This window comes from Ranitomeya variabilis, chromosome 1 (genome assembly GCF_051348905.1).
Source record: "Ranitomeya variabilis isolate aRanVar5 chromosome 1, aRanVar5.hap1, whole genome shotgun sequence".
Lineage (NCBI taxonomy): Eukaryota > Metazoa > Chordata > Amphibia > Anura > Dendrobatidae > Ranitomeya > Ranitomeya variabilis.
Genome location: NC_135232.1, coordinates 44,841,749 through 44,867,009, shown reverse-complemented (window position 1 = coordinate 44,867,009; position 25,261 = coordinate 44,841,749). Strand labels below are relative to the sequence as shown.

The following is a 25,261-nucleotide window of genomic DNA, read 5'->3' as shown; positions in this document are numbered from 1 at the left end:
ATGATCAACTTCACAAGGCACGGTATATTCCGTGCAGGCAGAAGATGAGACTTGAAAATTAACAGATGTTTTTCCATGAAAAAAAATCAATTTTGTGTTTAAAGACGCTGTTCGACTTTGTTTGGGGTGAGGGTAGTATCGGAGCATTTTCTTTCTCTACAGGCTTTGATGAGGAACCTGAAAAAATGGTAAAATTAAAAGGTTTTCTGTGCTAAAAATGCTGCTTCAAATCAGCATCAAAAGCACAAAAAAATAAAAGAGAAAACACAGAAAAAAGTACAGAAAAAACACAGTAGTCAGAGATGATTGTTATTGCGTATTCTGGTGCAGACAAGGGAAGAAAACAGGTGGATAAAAAGCAGAAGGAAAGAAACTAATTTAGTCAAGGACACTCCAAAATACATAGATCCAACACAAACACCCGGAGTAAATGTCCCAAAAAGTTTTTTGATAAAAATATGAGAAAGTTTATTGGAACATAATTTACACAAAAAATCACAAAAAATCGTAATCAACAGCTTATCAATGACAAGGCACGCAGAGGGCCTCTGTATGAAGGACACAAGAAAAGGAAAAGGCACTGAAAGGTCACAGGCTGGGCGAGCGAACAGAGATCACAGGATCTCCACCCCAACAAACTTCAATGCAAAACCAAAAAAGTGCATAGTGCAAGTAAGGAGCAATCAGTATACAGATTCCCCGGGTAGTAGGAAGCTTTATGGGAAAGTATAAATCAATTCAAGTAAATCCCATTAACCAAATATCACCTTGGGGACAAAAACAGTATTCAAGCAACATCCTGCTTACCCATATTGCCCGTCAGTGTGTGTCCGGAGCAGCCCCGACGCGCGATTCGCGTGGGCTTCCTCGGGGGGTACAACAGTATTATAGTAGTTATATTCTTGTACATAGGGGCAGTATTATAGTAGTTATATTCTTGTACATAGAAGGTAGTATTATAGTAGTTACATTCTTGTACATAGGGGCAGTATTATAGTAGTTATATTCTTGTACATAGGAGCAGTATTATAGTAGTTACATTCTTGTACATAGGGGCAGTATTATAGTAGTTATATTCTTGTACATAGGGGCAGTATTATTGTAGTTATATTCTTGTACATAGGGGCAGTATTATAGTAGTTATATTCTTGTACATAGGGGCAGTATTATTGTAGTTATATTCTTGTACATAGGAGCAGTATTATAGTTGTTATATTCTTGTACATTGGGGTAGTATTATAGTAGTTATATTCTTGTACATCGGAGCAGTATTATAGTAGTTATATTCTTGTACATAGGAGCAGTATTATATTAGTTTTATTCTTGCACATAGGGGCAGTATTATAGTAGTTATATTCTTGTACATAGGAGCAGTATTATAGTAGTTATATTCTTGTACATAGGAGGCAGTATTATAATAGTTATATTCTTGTACATAGGGGCAGTATTATAGTAGTTATATTCTTGTACATAGGAGCAGTATTATAGTAGTTATATTCTTGTACATAGGGGCAGTATTATAGTAGTTATATTCCTGTACATAGGAGCAGTATTATAGTAGTTATATTCTTGTACATAGGAGCAGTATTATAGTAGTTATATTCTTGTATATAGGGGCAGTATTATAGTAGTTATATTCTTGTACATAGGAGCAGTATTATAATAGTTATATTCTTGTACATAGGGGCAGTATTATAGTAGTTATATTCTTGTACATAGGAGCAGTATTATAGTAGTTATATTCTTAGGCTACGTTCACACGATCCGGTTTTTGCTGCGGATCCGCAGTGGATTTGCAGCTGCGGATCCGCATCCTTTTTCTATGCAGGGTACAGTACAATGTTACCCTATGGAAAAAAAAACCTGCTGTTCCCACGTTCCTTTTTTCCGCTGGAAAATCCGTGCTGATTTTCTGCGGAAAAAAAGAAGTACCATGTCAATTCTTTCTGCGGATTCCGCAGCGGGTTTCCACCTGCACCAATAGGAAAATGCAGCTGGAAACCCGCAGTGGAATCCGCAGTAGAAAAAGGACTGAAAACTGCAGTGAAAACCACCGTAGGTTTTGCACTGCGGGTTTCACAAATCAGGACCTGAAAATTCCGTAGTGAAAAAAGGATCGTGTGAACAAGCCCTTATACATAGGAGCAGTATTATAGTAGTTATATTCTTATACATAGGAGCAGTATTATAGTAGTTATATTCTTGTATATAGGAGGCAGTATTATAGTAGTTATATTCTTATACATAAGAGCAGTATTATAGTAGTTATATTCTTATACATAGGAGCAGTATTATAGTAGTTATATTCTTGTACACAGGAGGCAGTATTATAGTAGTTATATTCTTGTACATAGGAGCAGTATTATAATAGTTATATTCTTGTACATAGGGGCAGTATTATAGTAGTTATATTCTTGTACATAGGGGCAGTATTATAGTAGTTATATTCTTGTACATAGGAGCAGTATTATAATAGTTATATTCTTGTACATAGGGGCAGTATTATAGTAGTTATATTCTTGTACATAGGGGCAGTATTATAGTAGTTATATTCCTGTACATGGGAGCAGTATTATAGTAGTTATATTATTGTACATAGGAGGCAGTATTATAGTTGTTATATTCTTGTACATAAGAGCAGTATTATAGTAGTTATATTCTTGTACATAGGGGCAGTATTATAGTAGTTATATTCCTGTACATGGGAGCAGTATTATAGTAGTTATATTCTTGTACATAGGAGCAGTATTATAGTAGTTATATTCTTGTACATAGAGGCAGTATTATAGTTATATTCTTGTACATTGGGGTAGTATTATAGTGGTTATATTCTTGTACATAGGAGCAGTATTATAGTAGTGATATTCATGTACATAGGGGCAGTATTATAGTAGTTATATTCTTGTACATAGGGGCAGTATTATAGTAGTTATGTTCTTGTTTATAAGACCAGTGTTATATTTTTTTAGATGATGTATTATTTTTTCATCAAATGTACTGTGGCTCCTCATGAATTATTCAGCTGCTAGATTTTCAATTTTCCTCCAGTATAATAGTAATTATACTTGACACCTTATTTTCTAAAAGTGAAGTTTTATTCTCAGATAGTAATATATATTAGCATGGGGGCATTATGAGAGGTATGGCTCAGACGTTCTAACAGTGTCAACTGTAGTGAATTGCCATGTAGCAATGACACCTACCGGTATGTAATGTTCCTGCCAGCCACACGAGCTAAGCCCTGGTACCAAGTGCTAGTAATGTTGTATGACCTTCCGCTAGTACACCCTAGTCCAGCAAGTGTTTCTTCCACTCTTCCTTCAGTTCCTAATCTTCACTGTGGCCTTGCTGATTTTGGTCATGGTTATGCTGATTCTAGTTGCATGCTCTAGTCTCCCATGTAAAGAGAAGACATCCTGCCATATTTTGCCTATTGATTATACAGTAACTAATTTTTTTAAATTATTGATAAACCTTTACAAACATATGAAAATATGCCCCCATGACCTTATTTAACTTCCTTCTCTCAATCATCATGCTGGAAGGGCTGCTCTAGCTGCCTATTTCACACTCTTTTAGAAGATGCTTTGAACTGCTGCTCTAGCAAGAATCTGAACTCATATTTTATTTATAAACAGTTTCACTGAGCATGGGGAAGAGAACTGAGAATCTCACACAAGAGAGCGCGTTTGTACGTAATGTTGGAGCATTAATTCTAGCTAGAGCAGCAGTTGAAAGCAGCTTCTAAAAGAGCATGAGATGGTGAGTAGAACACTACTGCAGTTTGGTGTTCAATAGAGAAGCAAAATAAGGTAATGGAGTATATTACAAAGATTCTTAACTTTGCAGTGACTGATCAATAATTTTTAAGGTTCGATCTTTCCTGGCTTTTCATCTTATATTCATATAAACCTTTCAATTCTGACAATACAAGAAGCTTATACAGAGAAGGACAGAAGAAGTAAAGCAAAGAAGGAAAGGAATTAAGGAAAGGAAGGAAGGAAGGAAGGATGGAGGATTTGAAAGGACGGAAGTGAATGAATCAAGGAATGAAGGAATTGAAGGAAGGATTTGAAAGGAAGGAAAGGATGGAGGATTTGAAAGGAAGGAAGGAAGTGAAGGAATCAAGGAAGGAAGTGAAGGAATCATGAAAGGAAGGAAGTGAAGGAATCAAGGAAGGAAGGAAGTGAAGGAATCAAGGAAGGAAGGAAGAGCAGGAATCAAGGAAGGAAGTGAAGGAATCATGAAAGGAAGGAAGAGAAGGAATCAAGGAATGAAGTGAAGCAATCAAGGAATCAAGTGAAGGAATCAAGGAAGGAAGGAAGTGAAGACATGAAGGAAGGAAGTGAAGGAATCAAGGAAGGAAGTGAAGGAATCAAGGAAGGAAGAGCAGGAATCAAGGAAGGAAGTGAAGGAATCAAAGAAGGAAGATAAGTAATCAAGGAAGGAAGAGAAGAAATCAAGGAAGGAAGTGAAGGAATCAAGGAAGGAAGTGAAGGAATCAAGGAAGGAAAGAAGTTCATAGATACATAGATGACATCATCATGTTTGATCCACTGAATGACTTTGGCTATAAACAGAGGTCAAATACAGATGTCATCCGACATATGGACACAAAAACCTATATTGGTGGTAAAGCCATATTGTTTCAACCCCTTTACCTGATACTTGAAATATCGAAATCTGGAGCCCACTTTCCTCATAGACGTTAAAAACCTTAGGTATCTACATAAGCCTAAGTAAATACATGAGGCCAATCTCACATCTGGCCATTAGAAGACTTTCAGATGCACCTTGGTTCACCCAGATATGTAGATGTATAACTTCCATGCAATGAGACGTGTAATTTATTAAATAGAGCAGACATATTTTGTAACTAAAGTGCTAGTAATAAACGACATAAAAACACTACATGAATTATACGCTCGGACCGCGGCCATGTAACAAGCTCAACAGGAGGGAAGGTTGGGTCTAAAAGCAAATGCAATAGGAAACATATGTAGCAGAGGCTGGAAATAAAAGAAACAAAGATTTATAATGACAACAGATCCCTACAACATACCGTATGTGCACTGACACATATGTATCATGATTCATGAGGACGTAACATCTATGCTGAAAAATTACCGGCCCGGCTTGTGAAGCATTTTGTAAGCTTTACTAATTATTCATAGCAACTCAGTCAGGTTTTTTTTTAGAATTTATTTTATGCTCTTTTTGTATTTTTTAATAATTATTAAAGGTATTATTTAATTTATTATTATTATTTTTTATCCTGTTTTTGCTATATTATTTTGCAGGAGATTTTTGTTATGACCTGGTGGTTAAGAGGCCGCACTGATATGACCTGGTGGCTAAAACGCAACATGGGACGAGCTCTGAGAAGGTGGTATCTCTACTGACCGCAGTCCCTAATCCTAACAACAACACTAGTAATAGCCGTGGGATGTTCCTGACTCTCCCTAGACACCTCGTCACAGCCTAAGAGCTAACTACCCCTAGAGAAGGAAATAGAGAGCTATCTTGCCTCAGAGAAAACCCCAAAAGGAAAGATAGCCCCCCACAAATATTGACTGTGAGTGGAGAGGGAAATGACGGACACAGAAATGAAATCAGGTTTCAGCAAAGGAGGCCAATACTAAACTTGATAGACAGAGTAGAAAAGTATACTGTGCGGTCAGTATTAAAAACTAAAAAAATCCACGCAGAGTTTACAAAAATGAACTCCACACGACTCACAATGTGGAGGGGCAAATCTGCTTTCCCAGAGCTTCCAGCTAGCCTGAATATGACATAGTGACAAGCTGGACAAAAAGAGACATATTTGCAGAGCAATAAAGTCCAAAACAAATGGACAAACAAGGACTAGCAAAAACTTATCTTTTGCTGACAAGGACAGGCCATATGAGAAATCCAAGGAGAGAACCAAATCCAACCAAGAACATTGACAGCTGGCATGAACTAAAGCCCAGAGCAGGTTTAAATAACAAACCCAGGCAAGGCGATTAGTGAAGGCAGCTGCTACAGCCACCTAAAGGAGCAGCAGTTCCACTCGAAACCACCAGAGGGAGCCCAAGGGCAGAACTCACAAAAATACCATTAGCAACCACAGGAGGGAGCTCCAGAACGGAATTCACAACAGATTTTATTTTGATCGCTGCTTAGTCTTTGGTAGTAGGGGCTGAATTGTGTTGCATCTTTGTGACCTCAATCAGAAAGCTGACTTTATTGACTTCTATAGCAATTTAGTGAGCGTGCTCAGTGATAAATACAGAGGTGCTGTGGGAGAGAGGAGAGAGGAGCTGAACATGAAATTTAGCCAAAATTGACATTTTAGTTAAAAATTAAATTAAACACAATAAAAAAAAAAAAAAAATGAAAGGTTTTGGATACAGCTCATATCATCCAATATGCGTGTTTGTTCAATCTGGTTCCTGGGCAATCCAGGTCTCAATCAGCTCTGTTTATCGTGATGATAAAGGTTTTTCCAATCCAGCACAACAATTTAAAAGCAAAACATTATTTATTGTCACTCTATTAAAATAGTAGCATAGGCACAGAAAAATTTGAACCAGCTATACTTGAAACGCGTCAGTATTTTTTTATGTGTTCTATTTTTTGGCTTTTAAAATTGAGAGTCAGCTAAACTCAAAACGCATTATATATGTTTCTATCCCTATGCGACTATTTTAATAGAGTCACAATAAAGGGGTTTTTTTTGCTTTTACGATTGAGTCGGTTAGGCTGCAAATGCGTCAGTATTTTTCTATGCCTATATTACTATTTTAATGGAATCACATTAAAGATTTTTTTCCTTTTACAAATAAGAGTCAGCTAGATTTGAAACGCATCAGTATTTTTATCTGCCTATGCTACTGTATTAATGGAGCCACATTAAAGAATTTTTTTGCTTTTCAGATTAAGAGTCAGCTAGTCTTGAAACGCGTCAGCACCTTCTATTGTAATGGAATTACAATGAGGAATGTTTTGCTTTTACGATTAAAACTCAGCTAGACTCGAAACGCGTCAGTATTTTTTAATGCTTATTCTACTATTTTGATGGAGTCACAATAAATAATTGTTTGCTTTTACGATTAACACTCAGCTAGACTCGAAACGCGTCAGCATTTTTTAATGCTTATTCTACTATTTTGATGGAGTCACAATAAATAATTTTTAGTTTTTACTATTAAGAGTCAGCTAGACTCGAAACGCGTCAGTATTTTTCTAAGCTTATTCTACCATTTTAATGGAGTCACAATAATTTTTTGCTTTTACGACTAAGAGTCAGCTAGACTCAAAACGCAACAGATTTTTCTATGCCTATACTATTATTTTAATGGAGTCACAATAAATAATTTTTAGCTTTTAAGAGCGAGAGTCAGCTAGACTTGAAAACTCAGCTAGACTCGAAACGCGTCAGTATTTTTCTATGCTTATCCTACTATTTTGATGGAGTCACAATAAATAATTTTTTGCTTTTACGATTAAAACTCAGCTAGACTCGAAACGCAACAGATATTTTTCTATGCTTATTCTACTATTTTAATGGAGTCACAATAAAGATTTTTTTTTTGCTTTTAAGAGCAAGTGTCTAGACTAAAAAAATTGGCTAGACTCGAAACGCGACAGTATTTTTCTATGTTTATACAACTATCTTAATGGAGTCACAATAAAGAATTTTTACTTTTACAATTAAGAGTCAGCTAGATTTGAAACGCGTTAGTTATTATTTTATAGTTATTCTACAATTTTAAGGCAAACCCAATAAAGAATTTTATGCTTTTACAATTAAGAGTCATCTAGACTCGAAACACGTTGGATAATTTGCTATACCGATGCTACTATTTTAACCGAGTCAAAATAAGTAAATTTTACTTTTAAGGTTACGAGTCCGTTAGACTTGAAACGCGTCAGTTATTTCTCCATGCCGATACTACTATATGAATGGAGTCTGAATAAAGAATTTTTTGCTTTTAATTCGCTTGATAGAAAAATCTTTATAACCAATTTGAACAATAAAAAAAAGTGTTATGGGAAAAACAAAAAGATTATAGCAAAGTAATTTTATCTTATGTAAAATATACCAGACAATGGGATAAAAAGGTGAATATTCATCCAAATTACCTTTTTATTTAAAACACTATTTATTTTTAAGCACTGAATTATCATGAACTGGCGTTACTAATCTTGGATCTAAGCCGATTCATATTTGAGGCTTTGTTTTATGACATTTTTTTTATATTCCAAATTTCCAGTTACCAAAATTATCAAATTCAGGTTGACTTTTAAAGAGATAGTCCCAACATTTAAAGTTAACACATATTCACATCATATGTGATATCTAGCAGATCGCTAAGGGTCCAACCTCTTAGATTCCCCCACATGTCTGATATCGAGGCACGGAGATGCCCCGGAGTGTGATTGAAGTTGTGGTGCCCGTCCATTGACCATTTCAGATCCCAGTGGTTGGATCCCCACCAGTCCTCAACTCATTAATTATCCTTTAACTAGTTGATGACTTTATTTGTTGGGAATAACCCTTTTAGTGCTATTGCCCTTTTTGTAAGGGTGATTGGTCAGGTCCCTGCTCACACCTCCTTCTAACACATGAGCTGATGGACTTACCCTTAAAGAAGACACTAGTGACATCTAGAACTTTAGAAATAAATCAGATTATTGTACAGATATAATCTTTAATATCGCATTAACGTAATACTTTTAAAATACAGTTAACAGGGCTTAATTACACTTCTCATCTCATTTCATTAGTGAAGATTTTTGCAAAAACGGTCTGAAATCGTTGGGACATGGCCGGACACTGCTACATGTGCTTATACTGCCTCCTAGAGGATGGAGGTGGCATGCATTTTCCTTTTCGCAGGAATTTGCTTCGTTAGCAACTTCTAATTGTATATTTTATTAGGCTTCTGCGCTCCAGTGTTAAGTTCTCTATTAATAGTATTGTATCACCGCATGCTGCTTGTATAAGGGGACAGTAACTGCACAATATAGCATACCTCCCGACTTTGAAAGTTAGGAAAGAGGGACACATACTGTAGCCAGCCCACCTTTAATATAACAACAAAACCCCACATGTGAAGTCAATATGGGAGAGTAAGAAGAGATCCAAAAAATATAATAAAATGATTATTTTTATTCAATGACATTATTAACAACACAATATAAAAAAGAATAAAACGGAAATGCCATTTGGGGCCGCCAAGCAAAAAGTGAGGAAAAAAAGGAGTGGATAACAAAAAAGGAGGTAAATAATAGTACAATGACTCCCCCTATACAAATAGCAAGCCCCAATGTATAGATATGAATCCCACCCTAAAGACCCTCACTATGGCGGCAGCCAATCAGGCAAAATTACTAGCAGTGAGACAGGAACATTAACAGGCTCTGCTATATACCTCCTAATATCTTAGGCAAGAAATGGCTGAATCAACAGGTAAATGCTTGTAATAGCCACAATAATACAATGTGGTCAGCCAGTTACAGAGCATGTCAAAGATGAGTAGTGTAAAACAATGATTGATACCTGTATGGTGTAAGCCTGCCACTGTTAATGTGCTCTAGCATCCCCTAACCCTGATGCGCGTTTCGCCACCAGCTACTTCCGGGGGGCGAAACACCTTTAATGCAGATAAAGAAAGAAGAACTATCTGAGTTATAAAGGATCAAAAAGTGTGTGAACATACACTCACTGGCCACTTTATTAGGTACACCTGTCCAACTTCTTGTTAACACTTAATTTCTAATCAGCCAATCACATGGCGGCAACTCAGTGCATTTAGGCATGTAGACATGGTCAAGACAATCTCCTGCAGTTCAAACCGAGCATCAGTATGGGGAAGAAAGGTGATTTGAGTGCCTTTGAACGTGGCATGGTTGTTGGTGCCAGAAGGGCTGGTCTGAGTATTTCAGAAACTGCTGATCTACTGGGATTTTCACGCACAACCATCTCTAGGGTTTACAGAGAATGGTCCGAAAAAGAAAAAAAATCCAGTGAGCGGCAGTTCTGTGGGCGGAAATGCCTTGTTGATGCCAGAGGTCAGAGGAGAATGGGCAGACTGGTTCGAGCTGATAGAAAGGCAACAGTGACTCAAATCGCCACCCGTTACAACCAAGGTAGGCCTAAGAGCATCTCTGAACGCACAGTGCGTCGAACTTTGAGGCAGATGGGCTACAGCAGCAGAAGACCACACCGGGTACCACTCCTTTCAGCTAAGAACAGGAAACTGAGGCTACAATTTGTACAAGCTCATCGAAATTGGACAGTAGAAGATTGGAAAAACGTTGCTTGGTCTGATGAGTCTCGATTTCTGCTGCGACATTCGGATGGTAGGGTCAGAATTTGGCGTAAACAACATGAAAGCATGGATCCATCCTGCCTTGTATGGAGCATCTTTGGGATGTGCAGCCGACAAATCTGCGGCAACTGTGTGATGCCATCATGTCAATATGGACCAAAATCTCTGAGGAATGCTTCCAGCACCTTGTTGAATCTATGCCACGAAGAATTGAGGCAGTTCTGAAGGCAAAAGGGGGTCCAACCCGTTACTAGCATGGTGTACCTAATAAAGTGGCCGGTGAGTGTATAAACCCTCAAAAAATGATGCACTTTAATATAATTGGTTAAAAAACACCCATTACCCATGTAATGTGAAAATAAACGATAATCAAAAATCAAGGACCACCGTATTAAACAAATGCCCTAAACATTCTTTTTACTTAAGACATACAAATCCCTACTCTTAGCCTGAGCTGGTACTGCCTAACGTGGAGATTGGCACCCTAATGTAGGAGAATTGGCGCCTCGAAAGTTGCCGATAAACACGGGCTCCAATCCGGTGTTTTTTAACCGGTTATATTAAAGTACATCATTTTTAGAGGGCTTATATGTTAACACATCTTTAATGCAGACCCAGATAAGACTCCAGCCTTAAGACAGACTCTAGACCAGATCTCATTTTTAACACCGACCTTAGAGCAGGCTCTCATAATACAGAAAATGACCAAGACCCTAAACTAGACCCCATGCTTAATACAAACCTCAAATACAGAACAAGACCATAGCCCTACTTAATACAAACCTAAGCTAGGACTTCCCTTATATAATACACTAGATGGTGGCCCGATTCGAATGCATCGGGTATTCTATTCTATTCTATTCTATTCAGCCTACGTAGTATATTGCACAGCCTACGTAGTATATTGCGCAGCCCACGTTGTATATTGCACAGCCCATGTAGTACATTACGCAGCCTACGTAGTATATTGCGCAGCCCACGTTGTATATTGCGCAGCCCACGTTGTATATTGCGCAGCCCACATTGTATATTGCGCAGCCCACATAGTACATTGCGCAGCCCACATAGTACATTGCGCAGCCCACGTTGTACATTGCGCAGCCCACATAGTATATTGCGCAGCCCACGTTGTATATTGCGCAGCCCACGTAGTATATTGCGCAGCCCACGTAGTATATTGCGCAGCCCACGTAGTATATTGCCCAGCCCACGTAGTACATTGCGCAGCCCACGTTGTACATTGCGCCTCCCACGTAGTATATTGCGCAGCCCACGTAGTATATTGTGCAACCCACGTAGTATATTGCCCAGCCCACATAGTATATTGCCCAGCTCACATAGTATATTGAGCAGCCCACGTTGTACATTGCGCAGCCCACGTTGTACATTGCGCAGCCCACATTGTACATTGCACAGCCCACGTAGTATATTGCACAGCCCATGTTGTATATTGCGCAGCCCACGTTGTATATTGCGCAGCCCACGTAGTATATTGCGCAGCCCACGTAGTATATTGCGCAGCCCACGTAGTATATTGCCCAGCCCACGTAGTATATTGCGCAGCCCACGTTGTACATTGCGCCTCCCACGTAGTATATTGCGCAGCCCACGTAGTATATTGCCCAGCCCACGTAGTATATTGCCCAGCCCACTTAGTATTTTGCGCAGCCCACGTTGTACATTGCGCCTCCCACGTAGTATATTGCGCAGCCCACGTTGTACATTGCGCAGCCCACGTTGTACATTGCGCAGCCCACCTAGTACATTGCACAGCCCACGTAGTATATTGCACAGCCCATGTAGTATATTGCGCAGCCCACGTTGTACATTGCACAGCCCATGTTGTGTATTGCGCAGCCCACGTTGTGTATTGCGCAGCCCATGTTGTATATTGCGCAGCCCACGTTGTATATTGCGCTGCCCACGTAGTATATTGCGCAGCCCACGTAGTATATTGCCCAGCCCACGTAGTATATTGTGCAGCCCATGTAGTATACACTGTGTTGCAAATTATTATGCACATAATATTTCCTCCTATTTTCTCTAAATTACCTATCTGAATTGCAGTCATTGTTATTTTCCAGTCATCTACTATTCTAGTATAATTGCAATGTTTTGGAACAAACTGCCTATGAAAACAGAATCTTTTAAAAAAAAATAAACACTCAAAATGCATGTTCCAAATTATTATGCACAGCAGAGTTTTGAACCTTTTTTTTTTATTTTGAACAAAAAAATGGTCAATTGTGAAGTTATAAGCATTATCAGCTTATTAAAAAATGAAATCAAACAGTTTTCAAGTGAAAACTTTATTCTAGGTGATGTTACATTTGCACATAGGACCCCTTGTTCGAAAGAAGCTTCTGAACTTTCTCGTCCATTGAATTTGTCAGTTTTTGGATGGTTTCTGCTTCAATTGTTTTGCATGTGGACAGAATACCCTCCCAGAGCTGTTGCTTAGATGTGAACTGCCTCCCGCCATCATAGACACTCCTTTTGATGATGCTCCAGAGGTTCTCAATGGGGTTGAGGTCAGGGGAAGATGGTGGCCACGCCAGAAGTTTGTCCTCTTTTATGCCCATAGCAGCCAGAGATGCAGATGTGTTTTTTGCAGCATGAGACGGTGCATTATCATGCATGAAAATGATCTTGCTGCGGAAAGCACAGTTCTTCCTCTTGAACCATGGCAGGAAGTGTTGTTTTAGAAACTCCATATAGATTATGGAGTTCATCTTTACCCCTTCACGGATCATAAAGGGGCCGACAATCTCTCTCCCCATGATTCCCGCCCAAAACATTACTCCACCTCCTCCTTGTTGGCGCCTTAGCCGTGTTTTCATGGGGTGTCCATCAACCAGCCATCCTCCACTCCATCCATCTGGACCATCGAGCGTTGCACGGCACTCAGGTTGGAAGTCAGTCTTCATGTATCGTTTGGCCCACTGGAGCCGTTTCTGCTTGTGTGCCGTGGATAGAGGTGGTCGACAGCTTCTCAGCAGCCGACACATCCTTTTTCTTTCCCATTTTGGCAAAAAATGTAGGCTGCTTAATAATGTGGAACAGCCTTCTTAAAGGGAACCTGTCACCCCGTTTTTTCCGTATGAGATAAAAATACTGTTAAATAGGGCCTGAGCTGTGCATTGCAATAGTGTATTTTGTGGACCCCGAATCCCCACCTATGCTGCCGAAATACGTTACCAAAGTAGTCGTTTTTGCCTGTCAATCAGGCTGGTCTGGTCAAAAGGGCGTGGTGTCTTCCCCCAGATCTTGCGTACTTTTCCGTTGGTGGCGTAGTGGTGTGTGCATGCCCAAGGTCCCGAATCCACTGCACAGGGGAGTGAAAAGATCGCGATGTGCGGTATTTCATTGGTGATCGGTGGGCGCGGCCATCTTCCTTTGGCCGCGCGTGCGCAGAAGCGGCGCTCTGCTGGCCGCGGCTTCAGGAAAATGGCCGCGGGATGCCGCGCGTGCGCAGATGGAGATCGCGGCGGCCATTTTCCTGAAGCAAAGTTCGCATCTCGACTTCAGGAAAATGGCCGCCACGATCTTCATCTGCGGACGTGCAGCATCCCGCGGCCATTTTCCTGAAGCCGCGGCCAGCAGAGCGCCGCTTCTGCGCACGCGCGGCCAAAGGAAGATGGCCGCGCCCACCGATCACCAATGAAATAGTGCACATCGCGATCTTTTCACTCCCCTGTGCAGTGGATTCGGGACCTTGGGCATGCGCACACCACTACGCCACCAACGGAAAACTACGCAAGATCTGGGGGAAGACACCACGCCCTTTTGACCAGACCAGCCTGATTGACAGGCGAAAACGACTACTTTGGTAACGTATTTCGGCAGCATAGGTGGGGATTCGGGGTCCACAAAATACACTTTTGCAATGCACAGCTCAGGCCCTATTTAACAGTATTTTTATCTCATACGGAAAAAACGGGGTGACAGGTGCCCTTTAAGTATTCTTTCCTTTATTTGGACACACCTGCCAAACTAATTTGCACAGGTATCTGCAATTGCTTTCAGTGATATAAAGAGCCCTGACACACATCACCATCAATAAGTTTAAATGACTAACAAAAAAATTCTAACCTTATCACTCCTAAACTGTTTGTGCAGAATAATTTGGAACACAGTGTATTGCGCAGCCCACGTTGTACATTGCGCAGCCCACATTGTATATTGCGCATCCCACGCAGTACATTGCGCAGCCCACGCAGTACATTGCGCAGCCCACGCAGTACATTGCGCAGCCCACGCAGTACATTGCGCAGCCCATGCAGTACATTGCGCAGCTCACGTAGTACATTGCGCAGCCCACGTAGTACATTGCGCAGCCCACGTTGTATATTGCGCAGCCCACGTTGTATAATGCGCAGCCCATGTTGTATATTGCGCAGCCCACGTATATAGCAATGTGGGCATGATAGCCCTGTTAAAAAAAAAAAGAATTAAAATAAAAAATAGTTATATACTCACCTTCCGTTGGCGCCTGGATCCAGGAAGCGGTTACCGACGCTTGGGATCCACCGAAGCTCCGCCGAGCCGCTCGCGCCGGCCGCCATCTTCCGTTCCCAGGATGCATTGTGAAATTACCCAGAAGACTTAGCGGTCTCACGGGACCGCTAAGTCTTCTGGGTAATTTCGCAATGAATAGCCGGGATTGGAAGATGGCGGCCGGCGCGAGCAGCTTGGCGGACTACGGAGTGTGAGTATAGCAGGTTTTTTGTTTTTTTTATTATTTTTAACATTACATTTTTTTACTATTGATGCCGCATAGGCAGCCTCACTAGTAAAAAATTGGGGACACACAGGGTTAATAGCAGCGGTTACGGAGTGCGTTACCGGCAGCATAACGCGGTCCGTTACCACCAGCATTAACCCTGTGTGAGCGGTGACCGGAGGGGAGTATGCGGGGAGTAAGGAGCGGCCATTTTCTTCCGGACTGTGCGCGTCGCTGATTGGTCGTGGCAATAGTCATGGGCGTTTTGCCACGACCAGTCAGCGACTTGGATTCCATGACAGACAGAGGCCACGACCAATGAATATCTGTGACAGACAGAAAGACAGACAGAAAGACAAACAGACGGAAGTGACCCTTAGACAATTATATAGTAGATACACCAGACCCCCTTTCATACAGCTCTATGCTAAACCAAGACCCTAAAAACAGATGATAAATCAGACCCCTCATTAATACAGATAAAGAGCCCCTAAATACCAACCATAGACCAAACCCCATTAATACAGACCTAGCTCACTTTTATACAGATCCCAAACCAGATTTCCCCATAATACAGACCCTAATAAAGACCCCACTTTATACAGACTCTAGACCAGACATGCTTAATATAGACCTAGACTAAACCACCATTTAATACAACTTTAGACCAGACAACAACTGAAAAGCCTAAACTAGAAACCCTCTTTATAAAAACACATACAGATCCTAGGCCAAACCTGTAATACATATAATAGACTAGACCCGCCTTAATACAGACCTACACTCCAATACAGACCTCTGACCAGACCCCTCTTCACACAGGTACAGACAAGACCCCTACCTAATGCAGATGTCAAACCAGACTCTCATTCAAACAGACCCAGACCAGACTGCTCTTAATGCAGACCCTAAGCTTTCCTCAATACAGACCCCCTTAATACAGATCTCAGACCAAACCTCCTACAGACATTAGGCCAGATCCCCCTTAATACAGATCTCAGACAAGATCACCCTTCCTACAGATCCTAGACCAGACCCTCTTAATATAGACCGAAACCACCTGACAAAGACCACAAACAAGATCCCCCAGTACTTCAGACCCTAAGGAAGACCCCACTTAATAGAGACCTTAGATCAGCTCCCCCTGAAAGAGAGCCAGACACTCACTTAATACAGACCCCGACCAGATCTCTCTTCATACAGACCCCTACCTATTCCAGACCCCAAACCAGATCCCATTCAAACAGACCCAGACCAGACTGCACTTAATAAAGACCCCAAGCCTCTTTCAATACATAAACCCCTTAATATAGATCTCAGACCACATAATCCTTCCGTCAGACTTTAGACAAGATCACCCTTAATACAGAACTAGACCACCTTTATGGAGACCACAAACAAGACCCCTCCATACTTAAGACCCAAAATAAGACCCCACTTTATAGAGAATCTAGACCAACTCCCCGTAAGAGACCCAGACACCCACTTAATACAGACCCTTGACCAGATCCCTCTTCATAAAGGCACAGACCAGCAGCTTACCTAATACATACGTGGCTTATGCCCAAACCAAACCAAAACTTTTAATACAGACCCCCAAACCTCTCTCAATACAGAACAGATCCCCAGACCCTTAATACAGACCTCTTTGCAAATTTAAGATCAGGTAGCTAGATAATGTATAAATCCTGTGCTCTGTGTGTCACATGTAGTTCCCGGTACCTTTATCCCATTTATGTGAGTAGAACTGAGTTGGAATGCGAGGAGGCATGGCCACCACAAAAAGTCCACATCTGTGCCTGGTAATCAATCAGCGAAAGCCACGGACTCTCCAATAAGATGATCGAAAGAGGGTCTTCCTGAAATTGGTGGTCAACTGTATGAAAAGTATAGACAATCAAGTTCATACAGATGGAGAACTCTTTAATTTTAAGGCAATGGTATCCAGCGGGATTCCTACTATGGACTATGTTATCAGTCATGGTTACCAATAAAGTTTGGACACCACCAGTGCCCTTGTTCTAAGATCCAGAAGATACGAGAGGGTAAGGAAGGTTTAGTACAAATACGGCCATGATTAGCTCAACTCCAAGTTCTGAGGACAGGTGAAAAGGGACTTAAAAAATGTCAACATGAAGGGAAAGAATTATATTATTGTAACCACCCAAAACATTCATTAGTAAAAAATTACCACCACTGGGCCATTCGTTCGAGCAGCGGATTCCCAAATGGACTCTATTTGCCTGTTTAGCTCGGTAACGACCTTTCCAAAAACAACAATAACAGCGTTACATTGTATTTCTCCTCATTTATCCTCGCTGTGATATGTTCTGCAAGACTTCCAAAAATCAGATCCTTCATCCGTGAGCTCCTGCAGCCAACCGGGCCAAATAAAGAAAAAAAAGATGAGAACGTTCTCAGCATAGAAATAATAATAGGAATGGATGGGTTAAGTACTACACTTTCCTGGTGAAAACTGCTCTCTGGTGAAAAGTAAGAGCCTGTTATTGATGTCTTATATAAAAATGGATGTACGATGTGCTGTGTTTGGCAACCACCGAGAGTCAATCATTGCTGCAGAACGTCTCGTAAAACACCAAGATCCCATCTAGAAAGAAAGGCTGAAACGTGATATCTCCTTAAGATTAAAAACCACTTTCAAGGCCGAGCAAACTCGACGGAGAGTGCACTCCTATTCTTCATGCCCGTATCGTCCAATGACTGCATTGCGGTCTGATAGATGATCCAATTATTCAGTTCAGGCGAGGACTGTTTGGAGATCTCGGAGGAGACATTTTCATCAGCATCACACGTAGGTAGGACGTAAAGATGTAGCAACCTCGTCAGTTCTCGAGAAGCGGAGCAGGAAATTTCACAATGTGGTCCAACATTCGGGAGGAATCTTTTGTGCCGTCCCTGAAGTCATTGTGAACGTGTCCTTGGATGCCCAATAATTAAAAGAGGTGTTGAGAAAACAATTGTCTAAGGCTTGAGGAAATCTTCTCATGCATTGACAAGGTTCAGGTAAAAGTCAGGTTGTTCATCTGTGTCCAGGGACAGTGAGGTTGGGTGGACCATGCTCTAGGATTTCCCCCTCATGTGCGTCGAGCTTCATTTGGCTGGTATATGTAATATCTATTTCTGGGAAAGCTTGGTGACAACCATTGTGGTTGATAATGCATCTGAACCATCCAAAAGATGATATCTATAGGATTTTAGATTGTATTAGAGATGATAGAATCTTTTCGGTTTCTTCAGTGCTTTATGGCTTTTTCTCCCTATCGCTATGGCTAAGCTATAAGCGAGGAAACTTTTCTTTATTTTTGTAGACGGGGTTGTTTCATAGTCGTGTCTCGTGAAAATTAAGTGATCACCCCAAATACTCGAAGGGTTATTCCTATCTCAGTAGGCGATGGTGTACAACTAGGATTTGCCATCACTCAGTGATCGCTGAAGGGTCTGTGATGCTTGACGTTGTTACTGACTATCCCATACAGCGTGGCTCTTCAGGTAATGCTGCACTAAAACAGGATTAATGAGGGTTTCAGAGATCGGACCCCCATCAATCATTAACCCCTTACTGACATATGACATCATGTGTCAGCCCCCTGACTTTAATGCTGAGTCAACATCTTTGCCGGCAGATGATGGCTGTGATAATCAGCCATCATCTGCTTCTAAGAGCAGCGAGTGAAGGAGATTTCCACCTGTGTCTGTTAAGCTGTCAATCTGTAACAGTACCATAAACATCGCAGGTCTCAGGGGCGCACTATTCTTATCACCCATCGGTACCGATTGGTTGCCATGATAGCCGTGGGCTGGCTTTCATAGGAAACTATAATGTTTGCTATATAGAGGAATATTGTATTTTTTTTTTCGCAACAGCGCAAAAAATCCAAGAAATGATCAACACATCATAACTACGCCAGAATGGTATCAATAAAAACCTCAATTTGGGGCGTAAAAAGAAAAACTCTCACAACTCTATCACCTGAAAAATGTGGTTCTTGGAAAATGACGACACAATTTTTTTTAACTAATTTCCTAATTTTTTTTCGCCATTAAAATTAAAAAAAAAAAACGATTTATGTTTGGTATTGCCATGATCGTACTAATCTGGAGAATCATATTGCCCCATTCTTTTTTTAACATATAATAATAAACATTGTAAAAAAATAAAAATAAATAAAAAAAAAAAATGATTGCGGAATTTTGCTTTTTTTTTTTTTTAACTATTTCGCAACATTTGGCATTTATTTCCTGCATCACATGATAAAATAAATGCATGGTGTCATTTGAAAGGACAACTTGTCCCACCTCAAAACCACTATGTGGTCGGAAAACTAAAAAAAAAAATGTTATGGCTCTTGGAAAAAAGTGAAGAAAAAAAAATAATGGTCAAAAATGTAAAATTGAAGGAAGGGTTTAAGTGATGGCATAGGATAGCAATAATCCATTCATGCAGAGGTTCTTGGTCAGGATGAATTTGACAAGCACAATTGTATAAGTCATATTTCTGCCAAACGATTATGTAATATCTCAGTTCCCTTTGATCTTGCGTTATAAAAGATCACCACGTCCAATAATAAGCAGAGATTATTCGGACAGATAACGGTGTGCGACTTGTTGTTTTATTCTTCGTATCTTGGGTACCTAAGACAGAGAAAGCCCGAGTAACTGTAAGAACAGGAGATTTCTGTGTCTCTCCGCTCCCCCCGATGACTCGGTCCGCCCATTGATTGCCTTCTTTGTGGTGTTCCAGATATTGACGAGTGCGCGCTGAAGAACCAGACGGTCTGTTCTCAGATCTGCATCAACACTCCGGGAAGTTACAAATGTGAGTGTCATGAAGGATATTTCCTGGAAGAGGATGGCAAAACCTGCACCAAGGGAAATGAAGGTAAGCAAGAAAACATACCGAAATATTAAAACCGGAAAAAAGTGTAGAATTCAAAATAATAAGTGACAAAATAAGTGTATCTGTCCTGTCCCTCCACACAAAACTTATAGAATGACATGTTCTTACTGTCCTCATCTTCCTCAAGATAAAACTACTTTTACAGTGTAATATGTCCAGGAACGGTCCTTATTCTCATGTTCTGTAATGTGCCACACACTCTTTTGCATCAGCATTCAGCCAGCACTACAGGTGCTGGAACTCTTTTCCTTCACTTCCCATTATGCTTTTCTCCTGCAATTGTCCAATGTTTTGTCTGTCCTGAAATAATAACCCGCCTCTCTGTTCTGCCTCTATGCAATTTGAGAAACAGGAGAGTAGAAGCAGAGACACCCCCACTTCCGTTAGAGGGAAAGCGACCATTTCCTTTATAGGGACTTTATAGGGAATGTAGGATTGCAAGCAAGGCTGTCAGACCTGGCATGTCACTCTCCACAAGTAGGAAACTTACACCTTAAATCCCTTTATAGGGACCAAAGCCCAACCCTGCTATTCCTGTATAGAGAGAAGTCCCACCCTCACTTCCTGTACAAAGAGTAAGACCCACCCCATCTTCCTCAAGAGAGACAAAGCCCTGCCTCTCACTTCCTGTGGAAAAACCTAGATATTCTCCCACTTTCAGTATCAAGACAAAGCCCTATCAGTGATGCTCGTTTCGAGGTTTTGGCTAGGCCTTGTGTGCTGTGCACAATGACAGTGCACATCTTCTGTGCTGTGCACAATGACAGTGCACTCTGTTGTCGGTTTAGATCAGCCATAATGAACCAACAACAGAGCGTGTTGTCAGACTACCCAGAGTGCAGAAGCCAGTGCCACCCCCGCTAGTGAGGTCACAAGTCTCTGCACTCCATAAATTCTGACAACACGCTCTGTTGCCGGCTCATTACTGCTTTTCTAAGCCGACAACTGAGCACACTGTGGTTATGAAAAATCGTACAGTGCACAGCACGCAGAGACACAACAGGGATGAGCACAGCCCCTGAAAGATGTGTCACTGGGAAGGGGAAGGGGCTGCGACAACGGACGTAGAATCTGCCCCTTGATAAAGCTTCGTTTTGAGTATCCCAGAATGCACGGGGAGTCTCAAACAAAGCGTAATCCCACAGGAAGTAGTGAAAAAAGTACTTAGGGAAGGAGAGAGAATTTTTCATGCAAGTATGTTACAAAATAGTTTAGATTATGGCATCAAATAGAATTTAGACATTTATTTTGACTTTGGAGCACAAAATAAGGATAAAAGGATTAAAAAAATAAATAAATTATATTTGGTTTTATCAATAACTTTTCACCGTTTGCTGTCTGTAATCTCTGAGTCACAATGTCAATTCCTGGCTGCAGAATGAGTTATCTGAGAAACTGTCAGTGAGATCTGTCTGATGGGAGAATTTGTAACCCTGTTTATTTCTGACCTGCTCTCGTCTCATTTATAACCACAGACTACATCAAAATTAAATGCGTTAGGAAATAAAGAGCCTGTTACAGCCAAACGGTGCAAAATCTTTAATGAAACCCAATTGGAAAAATTATTTTTGGCCACAGATAAATATATTTTAGAATTAAAAAAAAGTCCCTAAAGGTGTATAACACCCTTATAAATATACTAGATGGTGGCCCGATTCTAACGCATCGGGTATTCTAGAATATGTATGCATAGTGTATAGCACAGCCCGCGTAGTATATTGCACAGCCCACACAGTACACTGCGCAGCCCACGCAGTACATTTGCCAGCCCATGCAGTACATTGCGCAGCCCACGCAGTACATTGCACAGCACATGCAGTACATTGCGCAGCCCACGTTGTATATTGCGCAGCACACGTAGTACATTGCGCAGCCCACGTAGTACATTGCGCAGCCCACATTGTACATTGCGCAGCCCACGTAGTTTATTGCGCAGCCCACGTTGTACATTGCGCAGCCCATGCAGTACATTGCGCAGCCCACGCAGTACACTGCGCAGCCCACGCAGTACATTGCGCAGCCCACGCAGTACATTGCGCAGCACATTGTTATGATCCTGGTGGTTAGAACACATGAACTGACCTGATAAGTAAACCCAAAATTAAGGACAAGCTCTGGGAATGTGGGAACTGTACTGACCGCAATTCTGATCCTATCAAAACACACTATAGGCAGCCGTGGAGCGTTCCTAACTCAGCCTAGACGCCTCGTTCACAGCCTGAGAAACTAGCTACCCCTAGAGAGAAACAAAGCCTCACTTGCCTCAGAGAAATTTTCCCCAAAGTGAAAGCAGCCCCCCACAAATAATAACGGTGAGTTTAAGGGGAAAACACAAACATAGAAATGAAAATAGGTTTTCGCAAATGAGGCCCGCTAATAACTAAATAGTCAGAAGATAGCAAGGAATCTGTGCGGTCAGTATAAAATACTACAAAAGTATCCACGCAGAGAATACAAAAAGACCCCCACACCGACTCACGATGTGAGGGGCGCAACTCCGCACCCCAGAACTTCCAGCTAGCAATCAAATAGCATATAAGCAAGCTGGACTGAAATAACATACTGAGAAACATTTTCAAATAGCAATGAGCAAAAATGGACTAGCATGAACTTAGCTTCTCCACGAGGAGACAGGTCACAAGGGAAGTCCCAGAGAGATCTGAACCAGTACTGAATACAACGACAGCAGGCAACAAGTAAAGGTCCAGATGGAGTTAAATAGGCAGCAAGCCTAGCAGGAAACGAGGCAGCTGGAGTCCAGCTACAGACCAGCCGTAACACTAAAAGCCACCAGAGGGAGCCCATGAACAGAACTCACAAAGTACCACTCATGACCACAGGAGGGAGCCCGAGAACGGAATTCACAACAGTACCCCCCCCTTGAGGAGGGATCACCGAACCCTCACCAGAGCCCCCAGGCCGATCAGGACGAGCCAAATGAAAGGCACGAACCAAATCGGCAGCATGGACATCAGAGGCAACAACCCAGGAATTATCCTCCTGACCATAGCCCTTCCATTTAACCAAGTACTGAAGCTTCCGTCTCGAAATACGAGAATCCAAGATCTTCTCCACCACATACTCCAATTCTCCCTTGACCAACACCGGAGCAGGAGGATCAACAGAAGGAACCACAGGCACCACATACATCCGCAACAATGACCTATGGAACACATTATGAATGGCAAAAGATGCTGGGAGGTCCAAACGAAATGACACAGGATTGAGGATTTCTAAAATCTTATAAGGACCGATGAAACGAGGTTTGAACTTAGGAGAGGAAACCTTCATAGGAACATAACGAGATGACAACCATACCAAATCCCCCACACGAAGTCGGGGACCCACACAGTGACGGCGATTAGAAAAGCGCTGAGCCTTTTCCTGTGACAACGTCAAATTGTCCACTACGTAGTTCCAAATCTGCTGCAACCTATCCACCACAGAATCCACCCCAGGACAGTCAGAAGGTTCAACCTGACCTGAGGAAAAACGAGGATGAAAACCAGAATTACAAAAAAAAGGCGAAACCAAAGTAGCGGAACTAGCCCGATTATTGAGGGCGAACTCAGCCAATGGCAAAAAAGTCACCCAATCATCCTGATCAGCAGAAACAAAACATCTCAGATAAGTTTCCAAGGTCTGATTAGTACGTTCCGCTTGGCCATTCGTCTGAGGATGGAAGGCCGAAGAAAAAGACAAATCAATGCCCATCCTAGCACAAAAGGACCGCCAAAATCTGGACACAAACTGGGACCCTCTGTCAGACACAATGTTCTCCGGAATACCATGCAAACGGACCACATTCTGAAAAAACAGCGGAACCAAATCAGAGGAGGAGGGTAACTTAGGCAAAGGCACCAAATGGACCATTTTAGAAAAACGATCACAAACCACCCAGATGACAGACATCCTCTGAGAGACTGGAAGATCCGAAATAAAATCCATGGAAATATGCGTCCAAGGCCTCTTCGGGACCGGCAAAGGCAAAAGCAATCCACTGGCACGAGAACAGCAAGGCTTGGCCCGAGCACAAATCCCACAGGACTGCACAAAGGAACGCACATCCCGCAACAAAGAAGGCCACCAAAAGGACCTAGCCACCAAATCCCTGGTACCAAAGATCCCAGGATGACCCGCCAACACCGAAGAATGAACCTCGGAAATAACTCTACTGGTCCATGTATCCGGGACAAACAGTCTCTCCGGTGGACAACGGTCAGGTCTATCGGCCTGAAACTCCTGCAGCACCCGCCGCAAATCAGGGGAGATGGCAGACAAGATCACCCCCTCTCTGAGGATACCAGCCGGCTCAGAAACTCCCGGAGAGTCAGGCACAAAACTCCTAGAAAGGGCATCAACCTTCACATTCTTTGAGCCCGGAAGGTATGAAACCACAAAATCAAAACAGGAGAAAAACAGCGACCATCGAGCCTGTCTAGGATTCAACCGCTTGGCAGACTCGAGATAAATCAAATTCTTGTGATCCGTCAAGACCACCACGCGATGCTTGGCTCCCTCAAGCCAATGTCGCCACTCCTCGAATGCCCACTTCATTGCCAACAACTCCCGATTACCAACATCATAATTCCGCTCGGCAGGCGAAAACTTTCTAGAAAAGAAAGCACATGGTCTCATCACCGAGCCATCAGAGCTTCTCTGTGACAAGACAGCCCCTGCTCCAATCTCAGAAGCATCAACCTCGACCTGAAAGGGAAGAGAGACATCAGGCTGACGCAAGACAGGAGCCGAAGAAAACCGACGTTTCAGCTCCTGAAAGGCCTCAATGGCCGCAGAAGACCAATTAGTCACATCAGCACCCTTTCTAGTCAAATCCGTCAAAGGCTTAACCACACTAGAAAAATTAGTGATGAACTGACGGTAAAAATTAGCAAAGCCCAAGAACTTCTGAAGGCTCTTCACCGATGTAGGTTGAGTCCAGTCATAGATGGCCTGGACTTTAACTGGATCCATCTCGATAGTAGAAGGGGAAAAAATAAAGCCCAAAAAGGAAACCTTCTGGACTCCAAAGAGACATTTAGAGCCCTTCACAAACAAGGCATTGGCACGCAGGACCTGAAACACCATCCTGACCTGCTTCACATGAGACTCCCAATCATCAGAAAAGACCAAAATATCATCCAGGTACACAATCATGAATCTATCCAGACACTCTCGGAAGATGTCGTGCATGAAGGACTGAAACACGGAAGGGGCATTAGAAAGCCCAAAAGGCATCACCAAGTACTCAAAATGACCTTCGGGCGTATTAAATGTTGTCTTCCATTCATCGCCCTGCTT

The 25,261-nt window shown here is 41.8% G+C and overlaps 1 protein-coding gene across 2 annotated transcripts in view; it reads left to right on the top strand.

The window, feature by feature from the left end:
• The window catches only part of CCBE1 (collagen and calcium binding EGF domains 1), a 393,824-nt gene that overhangs the window by 341,986 nt on the left and 26,577 nt on the right, over positions 1 to 25,261 (top strand). For both annotated transcript variants that reach the window (XM_077282937.1, XM_077282945.1), the window contains one exon: positions 19,805 to 19,942. In XM_077282937.1, the coding sequence (XP_077139052.1) occupies positions 19,805 to 19,942 (138 nt within the window). The remainder of the gene's footprint in view (positions 1 to 19,804; positions 19,943 to 25,261) is intronic.